Source organism: Falco punctatus, assembly GCF_963210335.1.
Source record: "Falco punctatus genome assembly, chromosome: 7".
Lineage (NCBI taxonomy): Eukaryota > Metazoa > Chordata > Aves > Falconiformes > Falconidae > Falco > Falco punctatus.
This window is the reverse complement of record NC_137587.1, coordinates 54,043,553-54,069,602: the sequence shown is the minus strand read 5'-3', so window position 1 is coordinate 54,069,602 and position 26,050 is coordinate 54,043,553. Positions and strand designations below refer to the sequence as shown.

Here is a 26,050-nt window from a genome sequence, read left to right as displayed (position 1 = left end):
TCCATTTCTTCTTGAAACTAGACAAAATGCAGGTCCAGTTGGAAAGGCTAGTGAAACTTCTGGAAAAACATGCACATACAAAAACAATAAGCACCTCAGTAGCAAATCCCACATGACTGTTTCCCCAAAAGGTATCTGATACAGAAATGCTTTACTAACACTGATGTTTTTCTGTTCTGATGACAGGCGCCTTCCATGTATGCACCTTTTCCACCAGGTATGTGTAGATCAGTGGTTGATTACTAACAAGAAGTGCCCCATTTGCAGAGTGGACATTGAGGCTCAACTGCCTAGTGAAAGTTGACACCGCTTTCCAAAACTCTTGTCCTCCCTCTTGCTCCCTCTCGTCCTTCCTGGTACTGCAGTCAACCAAAGATGGCATGACTTACCTGCGCAGATTTGGAAGCATTGAACCTAGAGTGCTGGCTCTGCTATATGGTACAACTAATGCTAGACCTACAGTTTATGTAGAAGACAGCTGAGTTTCAGTGTATTTATAAAACTTTTTTTTTTAGGTTTTACATTTTTTCTTTTAATTCATTACTGTATTTTTGCATGGTTCCTTGTATTGCATTTGTTTGCACATATTATGGGCTTTGTGACCCCAAACTTGCAGGCAAGATTAGCTGCTTTAGTAAGTAGAATTGTGTGGTCTTTTTTTTTTCTTTTTTTTTTGTTTGTTTTACATAGTATCAAGCTTTGAAAGTATGATTTCACTCATTACTAACCTCGGATTCCTTAATTTAATCGATCGTATATTTTTAGTTTAAATGTATAAAGATCATCTAGAAAAGGATAATATTATGTATTGAGACATTCCTTAATTAGGAAAAAATGGCTGCTGTATATTTACAATATCAGTTCTGAGTCAAATAACATCCTTAATACTGGGAACAGAATATGAACTATATTCAGTTTGACCGATACGTATAGCATACTCATCACCAGAGTTTTTGTCTGATAGGATTTTTGTGTTCATTTTTAAAATTTCAGCACAATGCAGATATATTTGAATGTCAATATTAAAACATTTAGACTGCTGTTCAGATTGTATTTATCATTTTCTTCCTATGTCTAGAAATTTGAATCCCTAACTTAAATATTTTGCTGCTGTGAAACAGCTCTAGTGAACACTAAATGTTGATTTCAGTTAGCTGGATTTTAGATACTTGCAGATTGAAAGAATTATTAGGGAAATGGAGAAAGAGCTTAGAATCTGTTTGGTCTTCTGCTAACTTAAGTTGAAATATCTGCGCACATTGAAGGGTTTTGGGGGGGGTTGGGGTTTTTTTTGTTTGGCTTTTTTTTTTTTTTAAATATAAAACCATTCAATAAGGACTTAGAGCTGCAGGGGTTTTGTTTTTTTCTGTTTTTTGGTGGGGTTGGGTTTTTTTTGGCAGGTATACATGCATTCATAGAACTTTTAAGGATTCCAGGCTTGTCTTGGGATTTTTATTAGTTTTAAAGTTAATAAAGTTAGCTAAATCCACTTGTCTCTTGTTTTATTTTTCATTAGTAAATTGAAAGCCTGTAAATTTCTGTAGAAACTAGACACAAATTATGTGGTTACCTAGTTTTTGCCTTGATCATAGATTCCCTCTTTATAAATTACCAACAGTCCATCACTGATTGAAATATTTTCTATAGTTAAGATTTGCTGCATAATATAGTATATAGAATTAAGTTATAATGTACTAACATTTCGCCTTTGGAGGAGGTTTTAATCCACATCAGGATTCAAGTTGCTCATCAACATTCTTTCACATATAGAATAGTTTATAGTTTATTTAAATGTGCTCAACATTGCAAAATGCAAATGTGCAAAAACATTGAGACAGTATTACTGTCGCTTTGGAAAAGATGTTCCTCGGGGATCATATACAAACATGTCAGTAAGCTTGCATTAAGCCACCTGCTTTGTAAGTGGATTGAATAATAAATACCTTCAGTTTCTCTTGTCTTTGTCTTTCATATTCAGATTAAGTGTAAAATGGTTTACAGTAAACCTAGAAGATTAACTGTTTACACAAAAAAAGTGACCCATTTATAAATATTACCTTATCTAATTTGATGCCTGTTTTTGTCTGGTTAAAGCTGCTTCCTTTTTTTTTTTTCCCCTAATCTGTTAGGAGTAGCATTTGCCAGTGCAGTGTCTGTTGCTGGCAGCAAACTTAACACCTCTGGCACTGAGGGTTTAAGTGGAGAGAGGTTTTATTCCAGCATGTGTGATAAATGGACGTTGTCAAGCTTAATTGCATTGCTTAAAACTGAACTGAAAACCACTTTGTGCTTGTACAATGGGGGATATGGGAGAGAAGCAACATGTGATTTGACTGCTTCAAAACCTGACATGGTTTTATGGTAAAGCTTCTTGAACATTTGGCTGTAGGAAACTTAAAAGTGAGTATGAAGTTGAAGCTGCATTGGTAAAAATGAATAAACATAACTGGAAGGACTGAACAGACACTTTGTGTTTGTCAGTGACTGTTGAAAAGGAGGGATGTTAGTTGACCATTGATGCTTGAAGTCTGATGATACTCACTTGCAAAAGTTTCCAAGAAGGTACTTGAGAGTTATGGGACAAAAGAAACCCCAAAACAAAACAAACAAAAAAACAACCAACAAATGGGGCCTCTGAAATAATTGAGACCCTGGGTATGTGGTAGAATCTATTTTGACTTTCTTACAGGACAAAGAAGCACAGGTTTGGGGAATTTATTTATTATTTTTTTTTTATTTTACCTTTTAGGAAATCTTGTATGCACCTGATTTGGGTGCCTGGTACTAGAGGTATTTTAGTGGTCCATGGATTGACTTGTTTTATAACTGCTACTGATATTGTCTTGCTTTTAAATGTATGCATATCATTGTAATGTGATGTTGAACACTTACGTATTTTCCAGGAATCGCAGTGTTCTGATCTTACGTGCTATTGCAGGGGCTAATAAAGCTGCAGCCTACTTCTGTTCCAGAAAGTTGTGGCTTAACCATAATTTAAGGGAAGGAAAAAGAATAGGCTTTTGATTTGGAGAATTTCCACCACTTACTGTGCTTTATATGCTTAGATGCATTGCCTTAAGTTTTCTGCGGCATCTTTGACTTTGAAGATTCTCAACAGTATGCATCAAATTACTTTTCATATAAAATTCCATTGTCAAGAAATCCTTTTGTATGCAATAAATAAAACGTTAGACTGGTATCATTCAAAATCTGTTTCTTACGGAAGTTGGCTTTTTTTTTCCCCTTTTGCCTTGTGTTCCCTCTGAAATCTTGGTCTAGTAAAAATTCTTTTTCATACATGGCGTTCTTACAGGTGCTGACCAAGAAAAAAAGCTGCTCAGTGAAGGATCAGCACTTAGCCACAGTTAAATGCGGTGGTAAAGAGAACCATCCGGATACTCGGGAATTCAGGACAGCTGACCTTAGGAAGGTTATAAAAAAATCTGTGCAGATGTGATGCGAGTAAACATGCAATGCTCGTTTTGGGAGGTGGCAGAATAGCTGTAGCTAGGCCTTTCTGTCAGTGGAGGCAGTGGCAGAATAGTCGTAGTTGGACTTTTCTGTCAGTTTAGGCCACCGCAGAGCAGTAGGAATTACAACTTTATGTCAGTTTAGGCAGCTGCTGTGGCGTTGGATTCCCGAACCCCGGCCCAGCGGCTCAACCAAGCTCGGTCCTAGCTGCCCCCCCTCCTCCCTCACGGCCTGCGGGAACCCTGAGGGAATTGCTGCGGCGTGCGGCTGGCTCCACGCTCTGCTGAGCACCCGGCTGCTCTCCGGCCGCCGTAAGCCCTCCCCGGCTCTGAGGCTGCGGCCAGCCGGGGGCCAGGCGGCCAAGGGCACCCGCGGCACCGGGGCCCCGCCCCCCCGCTGCGCACCGGCCCGCCTGCCGGAAACCGTTCAAACCGTTTCCTGCTTAGGAGGGGCCTGAGAGGGCGAGCCAATCCAGTGCGTGCATCGTACGAAGCTGCCCAATAGGCGAGCGGGAGAGGGGATTTAAAAGGCTCCGCGGCGGCGTGAGGCTCCAGTCGCTGGAGCTGCTGGAGGTGGGCGAGTGTGAGTGAGAAGGGGGGCGAGTGGCCACGGCTGTCCCTTATACTCTCTGCTATGGCGTTGCCGGTGTCGCGCCGCGCCCCTGTGAGTATCGCTGGTGCGGCGGCAGGGGCCAGCCGCCCCTAGATCCTGCCGCCCTTGCCCCTGAGGCAGCTGAACGCGGGGGCGGGGTGCGCTCCCCTGAGGGGAGGCTGGGGGGGGGGCGCGCCCCTGAGGGGAGGGAATGGGGGGGGGAGGGGGAGGGGAGGGGGGGGCGCCCCTGAGGGGAGGGGGGGGAAGCGCGCCCCTGAGGGGGGGCGCCCCTGAGGGGAGGGGGAGGGGAGGGGTGGGGGCGCGCCCCTGAGGGGACGGGAAGGGGGGGGGGCGGGAGGGGAGGGGGGGGGGGGCGGAGGGGGAGGGGGGGGGGGGGCGGAGGGGAAGGGGGGGGGGGCGCGCCCCTGAGGGGAGGCCGCTCCTAGCGCCTTAGCGGCCCGGGAGCCCCCCTGTGCCTCTGTGGTGTGGGCATCGGCCGGAGTGGAGTGGGGCCTGCCGTTGAGGCGGGGTTGGGGGGGCGGGGAGGGAGGGGTTGGGAGCTGGGGGGGGGGGGCTGAAGCCGGGCTGAGCTGTGCGTGAGGCGGGGCGGGGGGGGGCGCGCTGCCCTCGTGTCCCCCGTTCCCCCCCCAGGTTTGTCCCACTTCACCTGGCACTGCCCCCAAGCTCGCACCTGGCCTTCGCCTCCCGCCCCTCCCCCTCACGGTGCGGGGGCTGCGGGAGGGAGGGGGGGATTCCAGCGCCTCCATGGGAAGGTGCGTGAAGGGGACCCAAGAACCTGTTTTCTACGGTGACAGTTTAACCTAAACTCCCCAAGAAACTCTTTAAACCTGGTGGCTTCTTTGCTATACGTAACAAAGAATGCTTATTTTTGTACGCGTAGTATCAGCTTTCTCACTTACATGGTAGGTACCTAACAAAGGAGTTGCTTTGTTTGTCCTCTGAGCATATGTGAACGGGTAGGAAATAAAACTGGTTGAGTAACGGATAGGGATAACACGCGCAGAGGTACAGCGGTACAGGGATGGTGAGTGCGTAATGGAGTTAGGCTTCTGAAAATTAAATATGTTGGTTTCTGACTCTAAGCTGTAATTTGAATTTTATTGCTTTAGGTCACTAGAGGGATGGAGAATGCTGTGATTGATCTTAAAAGTAAAGCCAAAACTCGCCTTGCTGGTAAAAGGGCTGCTTTGGAAGAAATAGGAAATAAAGTTGTGACACGAGGAACCCATGCAACTAAGGTAAAGGAACATTTAAAATCTAGCTGTAAGGAAAAGATGTGTTACTAGTTCCATGCTAATAGTAAATGTTTTCACTACAGAAAACAGAATGCTGCAAAGCATCCACAAAACCTACAAAAGGCCCCAGTAAGATCGTAAATGCAACTGCACTGCCTAAACCTCCAGCTGCTGCAAATCAAACATTGAAAGAAAATGGTGTTCCAAAGGTAGGAAGTAATGATACTGCTCTGATTCTTAATTTGTCTTGCAACTTGGAGCTCTAACTTCAGAATACATAGGATGTATCTCGCTTCCCTGCTGAAAAAGCAACACGTCTGCACTGAGGCTTTGGTTTAATGCATGTTGTACTTAAAGACTAACGTTAAACTGGTACAAATAGCTGTTGAAGTACTGAATGGTTTCTGCTTTAGCTGGCAATTATTACAAAGTCTTCCAGTTCTGTTTGTACAGCATCTTAGTGAAAGCTTGTCACGCTAGAATGCGAGCTCAGTTTCAACTTCTTCTGTCCTAAGAAATTGTACTAGTAACTGGAAAAATGTGGAAACAAAGGAGCGTTACAGCTTAATAAATGTGTAAGCGCTATGATCTGTTCCTTAGGTTCTGTCTCCTGTCCCTATGGATGTGTCTATGGAAGAGAAGGATTTGTGCCAAGCCTTTTCTGATGTGTTGCTCAACAACGTAGAAGACATTGATGCTGATGACTGGGGGAATCCTCAACTGTGTAGTGACTACGTAAAAGATATCTATCTGTATCTGAGAGAGCTTGAGGTACGATATATGGATTCTGTGCTGCTTTGCACTATAGTGTTTATCTTGTTGTGTTTATCTCACACAGCTCTTTCTCCAACAGCTGCAGCAATCAGTCCACCCACATTACCTTGATGGGAAGACGATCAATGGACGTATGCGCGCAATTTTAGTTGACTGGCTTGTCCAGGTCCACTCAAGATTCCAGCTCTTGCAGGAAACACTGTATATGTGTGTGGCAATTATGGATCGCTTCTTACAAGTAAGATATTTTTCAACTCTTGTTTGGGTTAGGAGGCTCGTTCAGTGACTGTACTTTTAAAGGAGTTTAGGATTTATGCTTTCTTCATACATTTAAGAATCTATAGAACCTGCTGGCTGTATAAGAGCTCTGTATAATGTAGCATCTTAACTGCGGCTGCAGTTCTCTTTGAGCCTGTCATTGTAGGGACATTTCTGACTCAAAGGGGAAAATCTCATTTATGTTATAAGAATGAGCACTGTTGTACTGGTATTTTACACTGACAAATTAGAATCTGTTCAGAGTTTGACACTAAGGCCTACTTCTTAAAACTCCTGTATTTCAGAGTCATGCAGTATCTCGCAAGAGGCTTCAGCTGGTGGGTGTAACAGCACTGCTTCTAGCCTCAAAATACGAGGAGATGTACTCTCCTGACATAGCAGACTTTGTTTACATTACTGATAATGCCTACACCAGTGATGAAGTTAGAGAAATGGAGATTACGATTCTTAAAGAGTTAAACTTTGATTTGGGACGACCTCTTCCAATTCACTTCTTAAGAAGAGCATCAAAAGCTGGGAAGGTGGGTACTTGTCCTCATTGTCTAGAACTTACCTGTATAAAGTCTGTTAGGATTGCTTCTGGCTTTTTGTCATGTGATCTTACTTGCTTTCTGCTTACATGCTGTATGTAGGAAAAATTCAGCTGTGAAACTCCACCATGTGGATTAGCATGATAACGTCACTCTGTCAGCCAGTAGCAGTTCACATTTCTGTTCACTGAGGTCTGTGTTCAATCTTAGTGGCAGTAATTTTACTGTGTTAGGGTAAATTAAACAAGGGTTAAAAGCAGAACCCTTGCTTTTAGAGTAATCTTTTGTCTGGTGATCAGGTGTTTACTTTAGTAAAAAGTGAGCAGTGTTGCAGTTCATAATTTTTGGATACAAATATTTTATTATTTAGGAATTAAAAGATGAAATTCCTCTTTGACCTGACCCCTTTTTCCCTCCTCAGTAGTTATGCTCAAGTGAACTGCCCACACTTGAAGTGGGCTTCAGGTACCTCAACAGACCACTAGGGTAGCTCTTTAAGTTAGCGGACTGCTTTAGTAGGCATTTCCTTAACTCATTTTACACTACTGCTTCTCCCATGCCACCATTGCCTGCCCCCACCCCTCACCAAAGCGTATTACATATACACTTGTGCCCCCGGTTGGGCACAGCAGTGCCTGGCACTGCAGTTTTCTGTTAAAATCCTCATTTTGTGTCTAAATTGCAAATGGCTGCTAGACTAGACTGGTTTGGCCTCTGGTCTTGACTTGGAGGCAAGTGCCTGTTAGAGACTATGGTCCCTAAATAAAGATTTTGTTGACTGTTGTTGTTTTGTCAGTTAATGAATGCAATAAACAATCCCAAATTATTACGATACGGTGAAGTAAGACTTCGTGAATTAACGAGCTTTCAATCTGATAGGCTGATGCGAAGCAACATACACTAGCAAAATACCTGATGGAGCTGACACTGATAGACTACGACATGGTTCATCATCGTCCTTCAGAGATTGCAGCTGCTGCGTTATGCTTGTCCCAAAAGATTCTGGGACATGAAAAATGGGTAAGTATTTTAATCTGATTCATTTTTAAGAGTTTTTTCCTTTAGTCAATTGATTGAACCATTAAAACCACAGCTTCAGAAAATTGCATTTAGGTCAGTAATAATGTTGGCGATCAATGACAGTTGGACAGCCTGATGCATAGTTGCAGACAGAAAATGGAATATACCACTAAAAATGTTCTTTTTCTGCGTGAACACTCATAAGAAAGGATTTTTCTCCTGAATGTATTGAGTTATGGAAGGTCACATTGTAAGTAAAGACGGTAGATTTTCCTAATCTCACAGTAAGTGTAGAACAATGAAATCGTGGACCACAAGTAGTGAATTGTAATTCAACTAGGGGTTACTCGTGCAAGGGTTGCTTCTTTTATCTTCTGTGCAGCACAGAAACCTGCTTCTTGGCATTGATGTGTCCAGACATCTACTATGTGCCAGATGTTACTCTGGATCTGTCGCCTGAACTGACAGTACTGCAGTGCCTAGCACTCAAGGCTAAGCCATGAAGCTTAGGGCATTTGCTGTCTGAAGTGATCACGCCTTGAGCAGCAATCCCCCACCTCCTAAATCTCACGTCTCTTCCCGTTGTGCTGCAGGGTACGAAGCACCAGTACTACACTGGGTATACAGAAGACAGCCTTGTGATGACGATGAAACATATGGCCAAGAACGTGGTCAAAGTAAATGAGACATTAACCAAATACATTGTAAGTATAACTGCTTAAATCTTTAATGTTGTAGAAATGCCTGTGCTGCATTTTGTGGCTCTGTAGGTAAATGTTCTGTATATTTTCTTAAGTATATGCTATTCTTAAAGCCTGCGAGAGCAAGTTGCATTAGTAGCAACTCAAAAAGTGTTTGACAAACTGCTCTTGCTACGTTGCGACCCAGTTCACTTGTTTGTTTGCTTGTTTTCCAAGCAGTTGGGCTAATTTCACCCGAAATTATCTGCCTGAACGTTAATACTCTATGTGTAAATCTTTTGTAACACTTTTCCTTTGTCTGCAGGCTATAAAGAACAAGTATGCGAGTAGAGAACTACTGATGATCAGCACAATTCCTCAGCTGAGTGGCACGATTATCAAGGACCTGGCTTTATCACTATCAGGATAACCCTAGGCAGCCACATCCTGGTGGTATATGCACTTTGTCCTTATTCGCCTGTTGAGGCAAAACTACTGTTCTTTTTAGGATTCCAGCATTACCACAGACATTTCAGACTCGGAAGGTGAAATTTTAAATGTGCTTTGTAACGCGACTCGATCTAGAAATAAAGCTCCTCTCTTTTAAAAAAAAAACCCAAGCAACAAAAACCAGCTACTTTGCCAATTAATGTTTAAGGCATTGTCTAGACGTGTGTGCAGTCTCGTGTCTTGAGCAGGACATTTGACTAAATAGGTGATTGATACAACTTGCTGTTAGATGTGGATGATTATTCTCAGTAGTTGTTTCCAATGAGAATTTCCAGGGTGTATAGTGAGTTATATTTGGGAACTTGTTGGTTTGGCTCTTCAGGTAAGACAGAGCAAGCAGACAGTTCCATGTTTTCATGATGTACCTTAAAAGATACTAAATAACATACTTTATTTCAGTGCCTTGTCCTGAAGAAGTATACAGGATTATATTTTTTCCTGTGGTTTGTTGCCTTCAAGTTTGGGGAAGGTAGTAGGCTGGCTCTAAGACATACTAGCCACCTAAATCTTTGTGTTTAGGTGAACGTAAGACAATGTGTTCTCTGGGTTTGTGTACCTAAACAAAGGGAGCTAAGGCAGGAAGATCTTGAGTCTCCTGTGATGCTAACCAGTGTGCAGGGGCTGTACATGGAACTATAGGAATGAGACTTTTTGAACCAGCTCAGCTCTTGGAACCTGCTGCATCTCCTGGACACCCACCCACCCCACCCCTAGCTTTTAATTGCCTGTGCAGTCACCATCCCCCAATAAACCTCTATACCTGGGACAATATAGTCAACCCCCACCATAAATAGATTTTTCCTTATCATTTAACATTTTGCTTTCCTTTGTAGCTAATAAACATCGTTATGGGTATGCTCAAGGAATACAAGCATAAAAGTAATGCAACTTTTCTACCTCAATACCTCATTTAAGCCTATTTTTTAACGGGGTCTTGTATAAGTATTGTTATGTTTACAGACCCCCAGGTATTCTCAAAGTTCTACTGAACTCATCACCGGTCACTTCCCCAGTGCTTGCCTGAGCGTGCGGGCTGATGCAAAAGGCAAGTGTCCACTGCTACAGAAACGGCCTGGACCCCGTGCTCCCCCTTGTGTGAAGGATGTTGATGCTACTGGTTATCTCCTGTTCCATAGGGGACTTTTCTCTCCCATAGGATGAGTAAGCCCAGCACTTGCTGCAAATAGCCTTGTGAAAAATGTGATCGATCCCTTGTGTGTATGTGATTTCCCCCTGGACTGAGGCCCTAGTTTCTAGCTTCTAGAGTTCAGCCATGGAATTTAAGCGTGCCTAACTTAGGCTCGGGCGCAGTGGTTTAGGAGGGAGGGGATCTGTAGCTGTAGCTGAAAGCTTACTCTACTTAATGTATGCAGGTTTTCTTAACTGCTCCTAATGAGGAAACGTGTAACGCACAGCGCTTCAGCTGTGGTGAAAATGGTTTGGAGCAAAGGAAGGGGATTCTTCTCTTCAAGCAGGTGGTGCAGTGAAAGCCAGCAGGCGCTGCGGATGGATCTGTGTGCATACATAACTGAAAACAAACTGCACGGAGAACAGACCTGTTCGGCTGACTGCTGCTTGTGGTTTATTTTATGGAGGTTCAGAAGGCAAAGCATGAATGCTGATAACTGTATGGCAAGGAGCAGCCACTCTGGTGTGGGAGGCAATCGGAGCTGAGCAATAACGCTTGCTTTTGCCATTTAAAAGGAGTAGTGCATAATCTGTAAGTACCTGGCATAAAAATTCTAGTAGAACTACTTAATAAGAACAGTGGAATACTACATTATACATTCATACATGTTTCTATCATACTCATGTTTTATATACAGTATATGATCTGTTTCTATAAATGTACAGCTCTGCATAAAGACACTTCTTATAACAGGTAGAGCATTAAACATAAATCCAACATGGGCCAGCCATATTATAATATAAATCTTGAAGGTAACGTTGTTTAGCATACAGCACTACACAGGTTTCTGTTGTAACTTCCTGTAGTGCCCGTTGGAGTCCCTAAACGCATCAGCAAACACAAACCAGTTCCATTACAACTCTGTACAGAATTAAATACACCATCACAGTGGGTTTATAGATGGTAACATCTCAAATGAGCCTAAATCTTCTTGACGTGTAGCAGCATACTTAACGTGTTCCCCGGATTGATGTGCATTAGAGGAAATGTGCATTTAACATTATCTTCAGTAGATAATTAAAAGGTTTACCAATATTTAGCTGAAGGCACTTACTAAATACACCCCTTTCAAAGTCCCTGGTTCTAGACTGCAAAGCACCTTCCTCTTTCAGGAAGATGGTAGGTTTGAGCATTCTTCACTTACTAGGTGTTAAAACCAGGTTTAAATATAATAAATAATCAGTCGGTATGTCCACTGCTGTATGCTCCCAAGATGAAAGATCAAAGTCGGCGCTGTGGGTCACTTTCTTCTTGCTCATCTACAACTTTACCGGTGAAAGTACTGCTGAGAATGCCAGCTCTCACAAGAACAGGGTCCTGAAGGCAAGGGAAGACATCTTCAACTACTGGTAACTTCACGCCAATTTTTGTCTGACAGTTTCTTATATCTTGGTGACATAATTGTTGGGAAACAGGCCCTGCTTCCCTCGTAGTCTTCCTGTCCACCAGCCAGAAGGATCTGCGACAAAGCAAGGTAAGTGGTGAGGTTCTGTAAACCTTTCTGTGTACTTCCCGAGGCAGCCTTGCCAAGCTGTTCCGCATGGTGAGAGCCTTTCTGCGAAGGACTGAGGAGAAATGATTTGGAGAAGCGGAGCTTGCTAATCTAGTTGCCTTACCGTGCCTCATGAGGCTGCTTTGGGGGCCCAAAGAGTTGAACTGCTTTATTGCTTTTTGGGTCTTGCGCTATAGCTGCGTTTAGACTAATTTTTAGCTACAGGCTGTGGCAGAATTACTCTCTCAACTAAATTTACAGATCTGCAGTTACCGAGGAGTAAGTCATTAATCTGTCTCTAATGTGCTTTTAAGTGAACAGGTTTGGCGTGGAGGCTTCTCTGCTCCCTGAGCTATAATGGGAACTGGCAAGCCTCATAAGGGAAGATAATGTGGGGTGGCTTAAAAAGTCACATCTTAACTACTTGGGACAGCGTGTCTTCAAGATTCGTACTTGATTAACGGATCCTTTTCTCTCTACGTACCTTCTTTAATGATGTCGATCACGTCGTTGGCATTAAAGCTGAGTTCATCTGTGTCCTGAGCATCGTATGCGTACAGCGCCCTGCACTGCGGTACCTGAGGCTTAGGTTTTGGCTGTGGCTTAGGCCTTCCTCCAGCTGGGGGGGGGCGGTTTGTTGTCTGCCTGCGAACGCTAATGGGAGAAAAAAACGCATGTGGTGTGCTTCAAAGCTTTACCAGCCCCTCTGTCCTAATGAATTGATTTTTAAAGAATATCACAGACCAAGGGGAAAAGGATTCTCTTAAATGTTAAAATAATTTAAACTAGCGCTGTAAAACTTCCCTGTGAAAGGGACAGAGTTGCCATTTCTAGGTACCTAACGGCAGTTCAAATGCACAGAAAACATTTTAGTGCTCGGGCTGGAATATGTAAACAAATGTGCACATGCAGTTCATGCATATCTCTGCATCCAAACAGCTTAGTCTGTCTTTCCCCGTGCCCCAACGTCACCAGCTTCACCAGGGATTTAGTTTCTAGCATTAAAAACAAAGTTCTAGCTCATAGGCTTGCTACTTTACCATTCTCGTGACTAAGCTGTAAGAGAGACTGCATCTCTTTTAAGTTGCCTCAGACTCCAGGTCCATCTACGGACTTGCTCTGTTATGGTCAACTCTGAAGCAGCAGGGGAGATGCTGCACAAACTCTTTGTCACAGCTGTGACCACTCCAAAGCTTGGGAAGGGGAAAGAGGGAAGGAATGCATTTTGCCAGTGCATCAGCTAATAAAGGCTGGAAGAGAGAACAGGTATTAGATATGTCAGTTTAAAATAAATTTTAAAAGCTGCTGAACGATTACAACTCTTGCCAGCAATGTGGAGGAGACAACAGCGATCGTGTCAGGCAATTCCATAATAATAGTACACAGCTCTTGCAGAAAAGCTTTACGGTTACTTTACACGAAGTCCTAGACTTACTTAATTGTCAGTATATCTCTGTCTAGGTCTAAGTTTGCGTAGTGACCTGCCCCAGAAGGTGAGCCCTGAACTACGGGGTTGTAGTGACGTTTCAGTTCTAAACATGTCGACTGGGAGAGGGGATTTTCTCCTGGTGTTCTGCACGTATCGGCTTTGCTCGGGATAGATACGTGAAACCTAGCCCTGGGTATCGGAAGAAAAGAATCTGTAGAAAATGAGCTCAGCTCTTCTGCAACTGCACTGGAACAAGAACATGTTAAAATAGATGTTTTGCTGGTGAGAGCATGCTGTTTTGCTGTTGGGGGTTTTTTTGGTTTTTTTGTTTTTTAACCTCAGGCTTACATTGGATTGTTAAAGACTGTTAGAAATTGAAGCTGTGATAGTGCTGCAGCCTTTTCAGGCAGCTTTGCTAAACCTGAATACCATTTTTAAGGGTTAGATTTATAATGGCTGTGGTTTTCAAATACTAAATTCACAGTTCTTCTAGCTCGCTCCTTGTGTACAGGGAACACTAGAGCTTTCCCTTTTGAAGAAAAGTCACGGAAAAAGTTATCTAGCCCACTGCTGAACGCAGTCATACTGTTTCTTTTCAGTAGGTTACTAAAGGCGCTGATAAATGCTCAGGAAGACAGCCTTGCAGCTTTTGCTTTTGGTTTGTTGCTGCTGTAAAACCCTGGGATGTTTGTTTTCCATAGTGCTGAATGTACTGGAGAAACTTGAGGATCGCCATGCTGGGAATGGCACCACAGGGCAGGCTGCTGGGCATCCCTGCTGCTGCCATCCTCTGCAGGCCTGGCTGTTGTAGCCTGCCTCTGGGAGCCCAGCTACTTGGTAAATGGTTTGCCAGGTTGGCTGGGTTACTGGTTGGTCCAGTTGGGTCCCCGCTGCTTGTGCTGGCCAAGGGTGCCACCAGCGTGCAGGCACTGGGAAGGTGATGGAAAACAAACACAACTTGCCTTGCTGGCAGGACTGGATGGTGAGCTATTGGCATGAGGCAAATCAAATGCTGGCTACAGCGGTGCCATGTGCTGCTCCACAGACTCACTCGTGCGTGGGCTTCTGTGCAAAAAAATCCCTGTGGCTCCCAGCGCGCTGCCGTCCCCGGGACTATGTGCAGGGTCAGGATAACGAGCGACCAAGCTGCCAGGTCAAGGCATGGTGCTGGCCTTGGCCCTGCTGCCCGCCTGGGCTCCGTGCCACGCTCCTGCTCCTGCCTGGCACGCAAGGAAAGGCAAAGCTGGGCTGTGCCTTGTGGCAGGGGGTGGGTGCTGCCCACCCGTGCGGGTGTGGGAGCGGGGCGAGCCCCCAGCCCCAGCTGTGGGTTTGTGCCTTTTGGGGTGCCCCGCTCCCACCATGTACCCCCAGGAAGCTGTCCCCCACCCGTCCCTGCGAGAGCTGCTCACCGAGGCTGCTGGCCAAGCGCTCCCGTGCCCGCTTCTGCCGGGAAACTGGGTTGTCAAACGGCCCCAGCACCACCTGCTGGGAGATGCCCAGCACCGGGCAGTGCCGGCAGCAGCTGGGCTGCGAGGGTTGCTGCCTGCGCGCTCAGCGCTGGCACCGCCAGCATCCACACAGCACTGAACACCCTGTGCCAGAATGCTCCCGGCCCTAGGCGAGCCCACCACCTTCGGAAGTCACACCTATGCAGAATCAAATTATTAACTGCTTATTTCAGTGCCCACCTGAAATGATCCTCGGACTGGGCCCTTTCCACTATTTCTGACAAAAATACTCTTTTACACTTCAGGAAGACACAATTCAACGAACTCGCAGTGTGTACTAGACAGGCAGCAGCTTACACATTGCAATGTTAAGGTCTAAGACTATTACTGTGCTGAGCCCTCTTCAGAGGTTCCCTCACCTTCCACAGCAGCGTCCGTATCGCTGCTGCATGCTGCCTACAGCTGTGGCTTGCTCAGAAAAAAAACCCCAAACCACAACAAAACCAAAAGAACAAACCAAACCGCCCTCACTCCCTGATGTCCTCTTCCCTCCCTACCTCCTTCCTCTGAATCGTAAGCTGTCACCAAGCGCTCGTTTGTCTTACTTGGGGCTTCCTGTAGAGAAGTGTGATTTCCACAAAACCCACCCGAGGGGAGCGGTGGGTGCCTGTCCCAGACCCGCTTTGGTTGCCGTTACTGCTGTGGCTGGTGGTGAGATGTTTTCTAGCCCTCGAGCATACAGCGGTTACGGGGCAGGCAGTGCTCTAACCCTGTGTGTTCTGTTGGTTGGGGTTTATTTCCCTTTCCATGGACTACATAGATCATAATTGCTTTTTTGAATGGTAACTAACTAACAGAAGCCTTAATGTGTGCTAATCATCCTTATAAACTCCTAAGACTGAAACAGATGGGGTTGTTGGTGTGTACCTGTAGCATCAGGAACTGTGGTATGATGTAGCTGATCTTTTTAATCCAACATGATAGTTCCCATCTCGTGACATACGGGGTGGCTGCTACGTTTCACAGTAATGCATGTGTCAGTCGCAGCTCTCTGACAGAAATCGCAACGGCTTTAGCCTGTGGCTTAGGGGTTTTGTTGTTGTTACATGAACTGCAGTTTCAACTCAGTGTAGATGTCTAATACTAGCAAAACAGCTTTCACAGAGTAGGTTGACATGCAATGACAAATTTCACCACTTAAAGGTGTGGAAATGCATCTGAGAGTGTTAGCACATGCTTCAAATTTTGAAATCGTTAAAATAAGTAGTAGTGGCCACTTGTTCTTAATTTCTTTTTTATCTGGAGACCAATCTTAAACCAGAAAAATGCTCTAAATCTGCTTACGGTACCTTACGGCTGACACTTGGTGCACAGTGGGGAAAAACGACGGCCATCGGTACACCTGAAAACATACTCTGGACGTGCCTAATTTTGCTGGGGGGCTGACTGCCTCTGCTCTGTGTGTTCAGGAACCAGAAAGCCCTTACTAGGCACCCCGCGCCCTTCTTTTGATACTGAAAAATCTGTCCGTTCTGAGTACGCTCACTGTCTTCTGTGAGGTGCCTGACGCTCTCTGGAAGCAGCGCTGTGGTATGCTGAATGCGTATGGCAGCCAGGTGGACGTCACACGCTAAGGAACGCTGAGGTCAGAGCAGAACCTCTGCTAAGGAGCCTGTCTGCTGCCTGACAGCTGGGAAGGGGCTGCTGGTACAAAAAGATGCTCTTAATACGGGTAAAAAGAAGTCATTTTCTGCTGCCATTGAGAACCCCGTTCATGCAGATGACTGGAGAAGGCGACTGAGCTGTCCTATCTCATCCCTCGGAATATTCCAGGGCTGAGGGCAAATACGTACGTTAAGGGGCTGCAGAAGGTCAGGTGGAAACTTGGTGGAAGTTTGCCTTACTCTTGGTTTCTCCCAGCACATCCCAAGCGCAAGCTCTTCCACGTTTGGCAAAGCGATGCGCTGTCAGCCACAGCTGACAGCTCACAGAAAAAGTATCACTCACGAGAGCTTTAAAGTGTTAGTAAGCAACGACAGCCTTTGAACGTGGCACGTTGCTGCTGCATTCCTGCAGTGGGCAGTCTAGGATAAGGGTGAAAGAGTGCCGTGCTAGAATGGGATCCTGGGAGATTCTGAGATACCCGGGCAACTCCTTAGGCAACATTCTTACTACAGCAGCGTCTGTGGTTTTACTTCTGCCTCACCTTCAGGGGACGGACGGTGCCTCAGCTGCTGTGGGAAGCAGAGGCTCAGGCTGGCTGAGCTAGTCAGGGGCTGGTGCGAAGTCAAGCGCACTGGTGCCCGCGCTGGGCTATGGGGGCTGACAGTGGGGTGACAGTGCTGGAAGGGAGGGAAAGAGAGAGCCCGGGGGGGGGGGGAAAGCATCTGCGGGGGGCCCTGCACTGCTATAAACCAAGGACCTGCAAACAGTGAGTTCTTAGCAGGAAAAGTCCAAATTTCCTCTTGTTCTGCCCCTCAGTGAGTAATGTAGGTGGTGAGCTGTAAGAACGATGGCTCGTTCTACGTACATACGGCTTTTCTGCTAAACAAGGAGGTATTTATCATGTACATTTACTCAAAGAGCTGTGGACTACAGAATTGTGCCTGCACCAGCTATTACTATGCAAAGTTATCACACCTCACCACAGTGCATTTTTATTCTATCTGCTACTGTAGCTTCCCTGGCTGATTTAATGTGCTCTGGGACAACCAGCTGTTGCTAACAGCAACTCTCTGAGACTTGGTTACATCAGAATTAAATCACACAACTGGGAAGTCATCAGCAAGGACAAACACAAACTGCTTATTCAAAACCACAGTATTTTTTTTCTTTTTTTTTTTCTAGAATTGCTGAACAGGCCCCAGTCTTTGAACATTAAGTGGAACTTAAATTCCCACTATAGTAAGGCTCCACTAGTGTTCTTCAAGACAGTGGATTATAAGGTCTGAGTTAAAGTAGAAACTGTTCATTCATTGAAAAACTTCACATTTTGCACAGCCTTTAACGTTCTGGAACACTAAGGTCCCATAAATATTTGACAGAAGACTCCTGTCTTCATGATTTCCACAAATCGGGGGGTTTGCCTGCTTCTGGGCTTCCAGTCAGGATCTGGAGCGGCTGGTTTCAGAGTTGTTCTGCTTCCCTCTACTAAGCCCATGATTTCTTGGTTCCATCTTTCTGCTGCTGCTGGTGATAGTTTTGATGCTTTTGACTCTTGGCTATTGGGAAATGCCCAGTTACAACAGCAAGACCTGCCCACTCGCTAATCTTCTAGAATCGTCATCGTAACATGTTCTGCAAGGCTGCAGCTTAGAAGTCCAAAAGATGCTGAAGTAATCCTGAATGTCATGCTGCCAAGCCTTCCTCCTAAAAAGAAGTACAGGTCTGGTAGGTGGGTCAGGAGTCACAGCTGAAACGGGACTGCTGGCCAGCTTCTCTGGGCATCTGCTGTCTATGGTCTCTAAACCAGAAGGGAAAGACAGCCTGCCAAGTGTCTAATATCTTTAAATAGAAGGTACCATGCAAATTTCAGATATTAAACTAGAACTGGTTCACCCTCGTTCCTAAAGGCCTACAACAGAATATGTGTTTTGAAATCCTGTGATGACACCTTTGAGTACAACTCAAGAGAACGACCTGGTCATCTGTGTACACGACATAAGGTTGTTATCAGTCATGGACAGTTTGAGTGTGTGAAGCTATTACAGAAATTTCTCAGATTTGATGTAAAAATCTTACCCGGCTGCTCCTTGGTCGGGCACTTTCAGGAAATCCAAGCTTTCTGGCTGCTGTGAAATCTTGCCTGATCCTCCTGAGAGCTGCCGTGGTAAAGTCGGTCGTGTCATGTTTGTATACAGGTTTTTCTGGCTGGCCCGTTGGTTTCCTGCGACATGGGGCAGTGCTACAAACTCGGGGGGGTTTATTACTCCATTTTGCTGCTGACCTAGAAGTAAATAAAAGTGTGAACACGTGCAGTCTGAACTACTGCTCAAGAAAGGTAACTTTTCCTTTGTGTCAGTGAGCTACCAAGGAACCTGAAAACAAAACAATGTTGAAATCTTACAAGTTTGATTTACACGGAGTTTTGGGTCTGCTGGCGATCTATTTTGGCTTCATGTTTGAAACATGTGCCCTGATTACTACAAACAAGCAAGAGGATTAGCTCCCAGCTGAATTCAACCTTATTAATGTTAGCTAGCATGTAACCATCACACCTCTGTTTAAACCACTGCAAATAAAATTTTATCCGGATATGGGTTAATCTAAAGCTAGCTAGAATTGCTGGGGGCCTCTTTTTAAGTCCAAATTCTGCCCAGCTCCCTGAATACTGGGTAGACTGTTTTTTAAGTTGCTGCAAATATTTGTATATTTTCACAAGCAAGGTTGGTTTCTCAGTGTGTGGGGTGGTTTTTTCTTTTAAAAAAAGCCTTGCTACTTTGATAGCTCAAAAGGAGTTCGAGTTTTCTAGGTGATGACAAGGGTAAATGCATTTAAATAATTATGGCTTTAATTTGAATGTGAAATACCCGCCCCCCCCATGTCTGAGCCTCTTGGATGTCAGGGCCTAAGGAGCTCAATTCAGCATGTTTTACATTCCTAAAACCCCTACTGAATAAAATGGGAGCTATAGTTACATCAGAAATTAGATTGCTTAATGCTGCGGGTGATGCTCTCCTTTTTCCATTATGATTATGCCTGTTGAAAATTAGCAGAATGAACAGCTGTGCAGAGAGGAGAATTCATCATCATGGCACCGGGAAAAGCCTTACTGCATCCACCAGCTGCTCGTTGCTTCTGATACTCTCTTGATAGTGTGGCAGAGCTTAAGTAGTCATAACTTGAACATAAAACTCACTTTGGGACCCAAGCTAGTATGGCACATACATTATGGCAATATAAACGAAGGTTTGTTTTATCCTGAATATATACAGAACAGTTTGTTCAGCTACTGGTGCGTTAATTTCAAAAAGGATATGAAAACAGCAGAACACCTTTCAAAAGCTGAAGGACAACAGTGTAACTTCCCCGTGTTGGGAGAGCAGGATAGAGAGAATTGTTTGTGACTTTCAAGGAGGAATGTGCCCAAATCACACTCCTTGAAAGTCTGGACAGTCTAATTGGAATTCTTTTGTAATACCTATTGTCAATCTTATATTTCCAGCTATAACTGGCTACTTTAAAGAGGAGTTTGAATTTAGAAGGAGGAAAAAACCCAATCAACCAACCAACAAAAATGCTACAACCATGTTACATGTCAATTTGGACTCTCTGTTGATGTGTCTGCTCAGAAGTGTCATAAGCACTGGGGGATAAATGGTCAGAGGCCCTACGGCAAGCACGGGCATCCACCAGTGACCTGGACTTGTGTGCAAATCCACATCCAAACTACCTCACCCACGCGAGGCAAGTTTGGGTTTGGGCTGCGGGCACAAAGCTTCTTCAGCCAATGCTTCTGTCTTTTTCAGGTAGCTGTGGAACTGCTGAAAGAGCTTCTGAAAGTATTAGACCAGCCTCTCCTTCCTTTAACTCGCTCTGTATGAGTATTTACTCTTGTGTTTGCAGGCAGGTTCACTTTAACTACTGCAATTGCCCAATTTACTACAAGCAGCTCTTGCAGATCATGCAGTCCTGAGTTTGACTCATAACAGCTATGAGGATTGGGAATTTTCTAGTTAATCTGGTGACTAAGACTGGTTGCACACCCAACTTACACCATTAGCATTGTGCTTCTCGACAAACAGCAGAGACTGTTTGTCTGAAAGAGAACCCTTTGTTAAAAAAAGTACTCTGGGAGTGTAAGTGAAAAAAAACAAACCACTTGGGAAATGTTGGGTCAATGGAATATTGTTTTCTCTCTGAGTTCACAGGCTAAATTAATCATATCTCTCAAGGGCAGAAGTGAAACACCCTAATGACATCAATCCCGTGCAGAAAAAGCCATGCTGCTTGCCGGCACCGGGGGTACGTTTCAGCCCCCGGCACACACGAGTTGTTAGCTAACACTGGGACAATGAAACACAAACACGGCACTGACAGCAATTTCACGGCAGAGCAGCATCTACGGCTTGGTAAGTGCGTAGCTTTTACCCATGACGGGGAAGTGCAGAAGGCTACAGGGTTAGTTTTAGATTCAGTGTTTCATACAACGTGGCTGAACGTGCCAGCATCCCCAACAACCAGGACAGCTCTGCTGGGACACCTGGCTGATGGTCTGCAGCCTCCAACAGTACACTTCCTAAACTGCCTACCGTGTATGTTTTCCAGACAGGATCTTTCAAAGAGGATTTTAAACCTTTACTATGATTTTTTTAATGGGTAAAAATTACCAGATGGCAACAGCAAAGTAAGCGGCCTGAATGTGGCCCTTTGTTTTTGCCTGAGGCTGAGGGGACTTACCAGGAGGAGGTGGCGCGGCTCTCATGGGGTAAGTCTGACTTTGAGACCTGTTGGAATACCCTCTACTTTGGGTAAGGTTCCGTCTAGTAGGACCTAAAAGAAACCAGCAAGGTGTTGTTACCCTTTCACAATTACAGTAATTAGGTATGGCTGGCTGGCTGCCAGACCCCTGCTCTGTGATCAGACTCTGACTCCTGCCGTGCTGGCCAGCTTGTTCTCTACAGCTTTAGGCACAACAAGGATGACCCAGAAATATTCTCCCTTTTATGATCCGGTCCAGCCCCAGAACATAAAATAAAGCTGTCCCAAGACACCATGAGGCCCAAAAGACCATTAGCTTTGAACTTTGTTACGGTTCCACATATAGCTGGCACAGCAGTACCTCTCACTGTACTGTTCCTGATCAGCAATTGGTATGAGAAGAAGGTAGGACACGAAAGCAGAGAGGCTGATATATTCGCAGCTCGGTCAGATTTGGTGATACACAGAGCCTCCCTGCCGTCATATTGCAACCCGCCCTGTCCTGGTGCAGCCCTGTGTGCAGCAGCGAGACTGTGGGGACTGCGGGAGCTCAGAGCGGAGCGAAAGGCTTCCCTAAAATGCTTGGCTAATCGTGCCATCTGCACTACGTCACATGATTAAATGCCCTCATTTCTTTCACTGCAGGGCAAAGCATTTCAGACATTTCAGGAACAGTGGGTATATAGTGAAAGTAACAAACTTCCAGCACGACTAGAGCAGCAAGGAATTCTGCTGCGTCATTAGAAGACCACCCACGTTATAAATTTTAAGTGTTACAGAGAAATAATAAAGAACATGCTGAGTCCAGAGGTGAGCAAGGAGAGAGTCAACCATTCTTACGGGAATTCTTTGGTAGCCCCGGTCCGATGCTGATCTGCAGCACTTTATTGCTCGGCTTGAGAATGGCTATATCTCCTTGGCCTTGCATAAACTGCACTTGTCGAGACCCACCACTGCTCCAGGGCCCCCAGCTCTCCTTTTTCAGCTTCACTTCAAGTCTAATGTAAGCACATGAACAACAACAAAAAAAAAAAAACAGAAAGCATTTCCGTGTGAAATCAGGACAGTATCACTTGGCAGCAGGTAACTTAGAAATGTATTAGAAAAAAGCTTAGATCGAGAATTTGTATTCCCCGAGTGATTAGCTGACATAAACCACCTAATAAAATCTCTTTTTTTTCATGCTTTTTTAAGTGTTGTTCTTAATTGACATTTTAAACTTCCTGGCAGAGCTGCTCAAAGGTGGTTTAAGATGCCCTGCAGAGGATGGAGAGTGAGTTTTGAAGAAAAATGCACAAAGATCTGAATAAAAGATCTATGCCTGCCTTTGGATGTGACTGCCTCTGCAGCAGGTTCTGCTGAAGCAAGGTGAAGTGCTCCATTCCTAAACATTCTCTGTACATCCCATTAGATGTATATCTATACATATATATGTATATACATGGCAATATATGCTTCAGGAGTGGGCTTTGGACATGTGCTGGGAGTAAACAGTTTTGTGTACACAACCCTCAATCTTTCCAATTTAAATTTTTTCCCACGTGTGCTCGTGCACACAACACATGTATCTGTTCTTCCCCAGCACTTCCACACTATTCATCTGCTCTGCACTGTACTGGGATATAAGCTAAGGAAATTAGGGTTTGGTTTTCGGGCAAGACCCCGAAGTATAATACAATACATCTTACATGAACAAAAAATTTACTCCTGGTACTGGCTTTGGAGTCCCTGTGTACAGGAGTATTGTACTACAGGAATGTTCCACACTTCTGTTGCCCTCCTACACCCTTTCCAAAATAATCATCTCATGTTCCCTTTTATAATTCTTCCAGTTTTTTTAAGGAAATCACATGAACATACAAATCCAAGGCCTGTTGTTGCTAATCTTAACAGGTAGTAGTATTAACAGAAGTCCATGTTTGTTGGGATAGTTTCCAGCATGTCCTTACAGCTAAAATGCACATCAAACTCTCTGTAGCTTTTCAAGCTTGTTTCTAAAAATTGTTGCCCAGATCATTTACTTGATGAGGCTCCTTTAGAATGATCCTTTCACCCTGCAGTCCTCTGTCCCCACAATAGACTTCAGAATTCCAGGTTGTTACATTATGTCTCCAGCATTGCCTTTCAAGCTCTTCGTTGTGCTGCGTCCACACCTCGGTCAAGGCTAAGGACGAGGGGAAGAGCAGCCAGCACAGACGGGGAGCTTGCTTGCACATCCATCGTGCGGCCCTTGCTGGGGGGGCACAGCTCTGCTGGCACCCAGCTGCTCTCCAGCACAAAGCTCCAGCCCCTTCTTCAGTAGCATGAAGGCAACCCTACTATGCACAGGCAGTGGAAAGTGGCCCAGGTACAATCCTAACGTACTACTCCGACAAGCTGATCAGAGAGTCTGGTCTCCTTGCACATACAGAGATTTTTACACTGTGCTGCCTCTTACTATTTTCAAACAAAGCACAGCGTCAGCAGCTCAACACCTAGCACACACTCATTTGCCTTAGCAGCAAGAACAAAATTATTTATTCTTAAAAGCCCATTGAAAAAAGCCATAACTCACGTATTGCTAAACTTCAGAGGTAGTTTCCTTTGTGTTTTCTCTTCATATCGTTTTGATAAGAGGCTTAAAAACTCCGTTTTGAAGACTGATTCAAGCAAACTGTCATATTCCTGTTCATGTAGAATGAAAATGTCATCCTGCATTGTGCTGGAAAAAAATCAGAGCATATACCATTCATACTAAGATTTCATCTGCAAATACAGCCAGCATTATAATGACATTTGCAGAGTAGTCATGGTTAATTTTTTAAAAACATAAGAAATTCCAAGCAGTATTAATTACAAAGGCTTGCTTTCTGAGAACAGGTTTGAGGTTTTTTCAGGACTTCATAATGGAGTATGTGAAACAATCCTTCTTGAAGGACAGGTATACTAGGCAGCCATTTTTCAGTAATTGCTGTTAGCAAAAGAACATGTGCTGTTAAAGTTCCCTCTTCAATAATGGCAAAACTTGTGATTAGAGGCAAATTGGCAACTTGAAGGTTACCGAACACTGAAACCCAAGCAGGTAAATCTGGAGTAAGAGCTGGAAGCTTTAGCTTGGTTTAACACAGTAGAAAACCCACCGGCTGGGTTCCATTGCCACCTTGGGATCGATTCCTGTCTGCACCTGCTGAAGATGCTGCCAAGCACAGAAAATGACATCCACCTCAGTCGTTTGCAAGGCTGACTTCTGCCCTTCCAGATTCCCCACAGTAAAAGCAGTTATGCCACGTCCCAGCCAAGATTGCCACTGTTCCAGCATGCTTGTCATTTGTTTGTACGTGTAGCCTCCTTCCTTCCAACAGCCCGCTGGCACACTTCTGAGCTACAGCTACACCGGAGCCTGCCTGCTTCTGCATCCTTTCTACAAAGAGGTACAAACAAAGCTTTCCAAATAAAACTCTAAGACCTGAAAATATGGAAGCCATGGGTTCCCCTCTTACTTCCTGACTGGAATAGCACAGAAGCAGCCACAGGATGCTCTGGTTCCACGTGCTGCTCCCACAGCACATTAACTGCACCTTGCAGCCGGTCCTGGACGACCTTATGGAACCAGGTCACCGCATGGGAGCACAATGCTACATCAGACACAAGACAATAGAGGCAGAGTCACCACAGAGGGAGGGGACTAGAAGTGATAAGAAACCTCTAAATTTCATGTGTGATTTCATAACCAGTTTAAATCAAATTACCATTGTTGTGCTGTCAGAAGGGGCAGCCTTCCCTCTGCCCCTCCCTCTTTTTATTCAGACACATTTCTGTTCCTTCCCCCGCGCTACAATCCATCTCCTGACCTTTCCCGGTAGATTAATTTTCTGCATCCCTCGCTTTTCAAGGTCTTATCCATGTCCCCGTGCAGCCACCTGAGCACTAGCCAGCGTAGAAAACGCGTGGCTGGGAGGAGAGGCAGCACAGGAGCTCTGACAGCTGTGCAGAGCTGGGAACTGAGAACCTTCTCACGAAGCAACCACCGCATCACCCGTGTGGCACTGCACCAAACGGAGCAGACCCACGGAGGAAAGCAGCATTAGTTAGATACTGTTAAGTCCTCCGGGCAGAAAATCTGTGGCTCCTTTTCATGGCTGTTTAGCCCACAGCAGGGAGTCTGAAGGCAAAGATGCTCTGCTTTTTTGTCAATGCTGGGGGTCAATCTGCTGCTGCTACTACTACTAATATCACAAAATCCTATTTTATAATAGCAATTTATTCCAATATGTTAGATATCACCTACTCATGAAGAAGGCACTCACAGTTTGCATTTCTCTCTAGAGAAATTTAGACCTTACAAATCTTGTTGGATTTAGAATAAACGTTCGTTACAAGTTTTCATTGTTTTTCCTAAGAAACGGCGTGTGTGACTCCGAAGCGCGAAGGGCTGCACTGCGGTGGGGAGGGCTGTGGAAAGCCAGGCAGGTGGCTTGGGCAGCCAGGTGCAGCGCCAGCCAAAGTGCCATACCTGTCACTAAGAAAGAGCTTTCAATGCTTTGCATAGCAATACACCACAGGAAGGAGGCACCGATACCTTACCTAAACCTTATGCATGTATTGCTCCATCATTTCAGAGTAATTCCAAAAGTAAATTCATTACAACACATAAGGAATTCAAAGAATATTCAGCTCAGGGTGGGGGAAAAAAAAAAGCCTCCACCCTCAGAGATAAAATTAGGTTTATTTGCCCTCATCACTGTTTTCTGATCCTAATTACCTAGCAATCAATAGCTTTCTGCTCTGAGCACGCTCATCCCCTTCTCTGCCAGCTGCCCTGCCTGGCTGTCGACTGTACATCTGAAAGGGGGAGGCAGAGCCAACTTCTGACCCCCACCTTCCATCTGGTGACTGAAGACTACAATTCCCTCTACAGACTGTAAGTACCTTTTTACGCAGAATTAAAGACAGCTTCATAGTGCTGCTAGAGGTGCTCTTGA

General features: G+C 44.9%; 3 protein-coding genes across 17 annotated transcripts in view; 2 read left to right on the top strand and 1 right to left on the bottom strand.

Moving 5' to 3' along the window:
• RNF111 (ring finger protein 111) overlaps positions 1 to 3,199 on the top strand; it is a 60,956-nt gene extending 57,757 nt beyond the window's left edge. For all 10 annotated transcript variants that reach the window (XM_080396615.1, XM_080396616.1, XM_080396618.1 and 7 more), the window contains one exon: positions 187 to 3,199. In XM_080396615.1, the coding sequence (XP_080252741.1) occupies positions 187 to 304 (118 nt within the window). In that variant the 3' untranslated portion in view covers positions 305 to 3,199. The remainder of the gene's footprint in view (positions 1 to 186) is intronic.
• A 783-nt stretch (positions 3,200 to 3,982) lies between these two features.
• Positions 3,983 to 9,216, top strand: CCNB2 (cyclin B2). Its single transcript, XM_080396667.1, has 9 exons — positions 3,983 to 4,134; positions 5,193 to 5,321; positions 5,402 to 5,527; positions 5,919 to 6,089; positions 6,172 to 6,330; positions 6,656 to 6,892; positions 7,781 to 7,921; positions 8,515 to 8,625; positions 8,927 to 9,216. Exons 1-9 carry the CDS (start codon positions 4,105 to 4,107, stop codon positions 9,029 to 9,031), a joined length of 1,209 nt encoding a protein of 402 aa, XP_080252793.1. The 5' UTR covers positions 3,983 to 4,104; the 3' UTR covers positions 9,032 to 9,216.
• A 1,454-nt stretch (positions 9,217 to 10,670) lies between these two features.
• Positions 10,671 to 26,050, bottom strand: part of MYO1E (myosin IE) — a 90,224-nt gene continuing 74,844 nt past the window's right edge. For 5 of the 6 annotated variants that reach the window (XM_080396584.1, XM_080396583.1, XM_080396581.1 and 2 more), the window contains 6 exons: positions 23,644 to 23,790; positions 21,930 to 22,087; positions 21,069 to 21,161; positions 18,411 to 18,615; positions 12,277 to 12,446; positions 10,671 to 11,759 (listed from right to left, as the gene is read on the bottom strand). In XM_080396584.1, coding sequence (XP_080252710.1) covers positions 11,683 to 11,759; positions 12,277 to 12,446; positions 18,411 to 18,615; positions 21,069 to 21,161; positions 21,930 to 22,087; positions 23,644 to 23,790 — 850 coding nt within the window. In that variant the 3' untranslated portion in view covers positions 10,671 to 11,682. Of the gene's footprint in view, positions 11,760 to 12,276; positions 12,447 to 17,005; positions 18,039 to 18,410; positions 18,616 to 21,068; positions 21,162 to 21,929; positions 22,088 to 23,643; positions 23,791 to 26,050 lie in introns of those variants that run through there. The other variant, XM_080396580.1, reaches the window with a different exon arrangement.

What these genes read in the sequence shown, in the direction of transcription:
- CCNB2 (XM_080396667.1), top strand. Translation starts at nt 4,105, where the DNA reads ATGGCGTTGCCGGTGTCGCGCCGCGCCCCT. An exon ending in TGTATCTGAGAGAGCTTGAG is followed by an intron (nt 6,090 to 6,171) that starts GTACGATATATG and finishes TTTCTCCAACAG; the next exon opens with CTGCAGCAATCAGTCCACCC. An exon ending in AGACATTAACCAAATACATT is followed by an intron (nt 8,626 to 8,926) that starts GTAAGTATAACT and finishes CTTTGTCTGCAG; the next exon opens with GCTATAAAGAACAAGTATGC.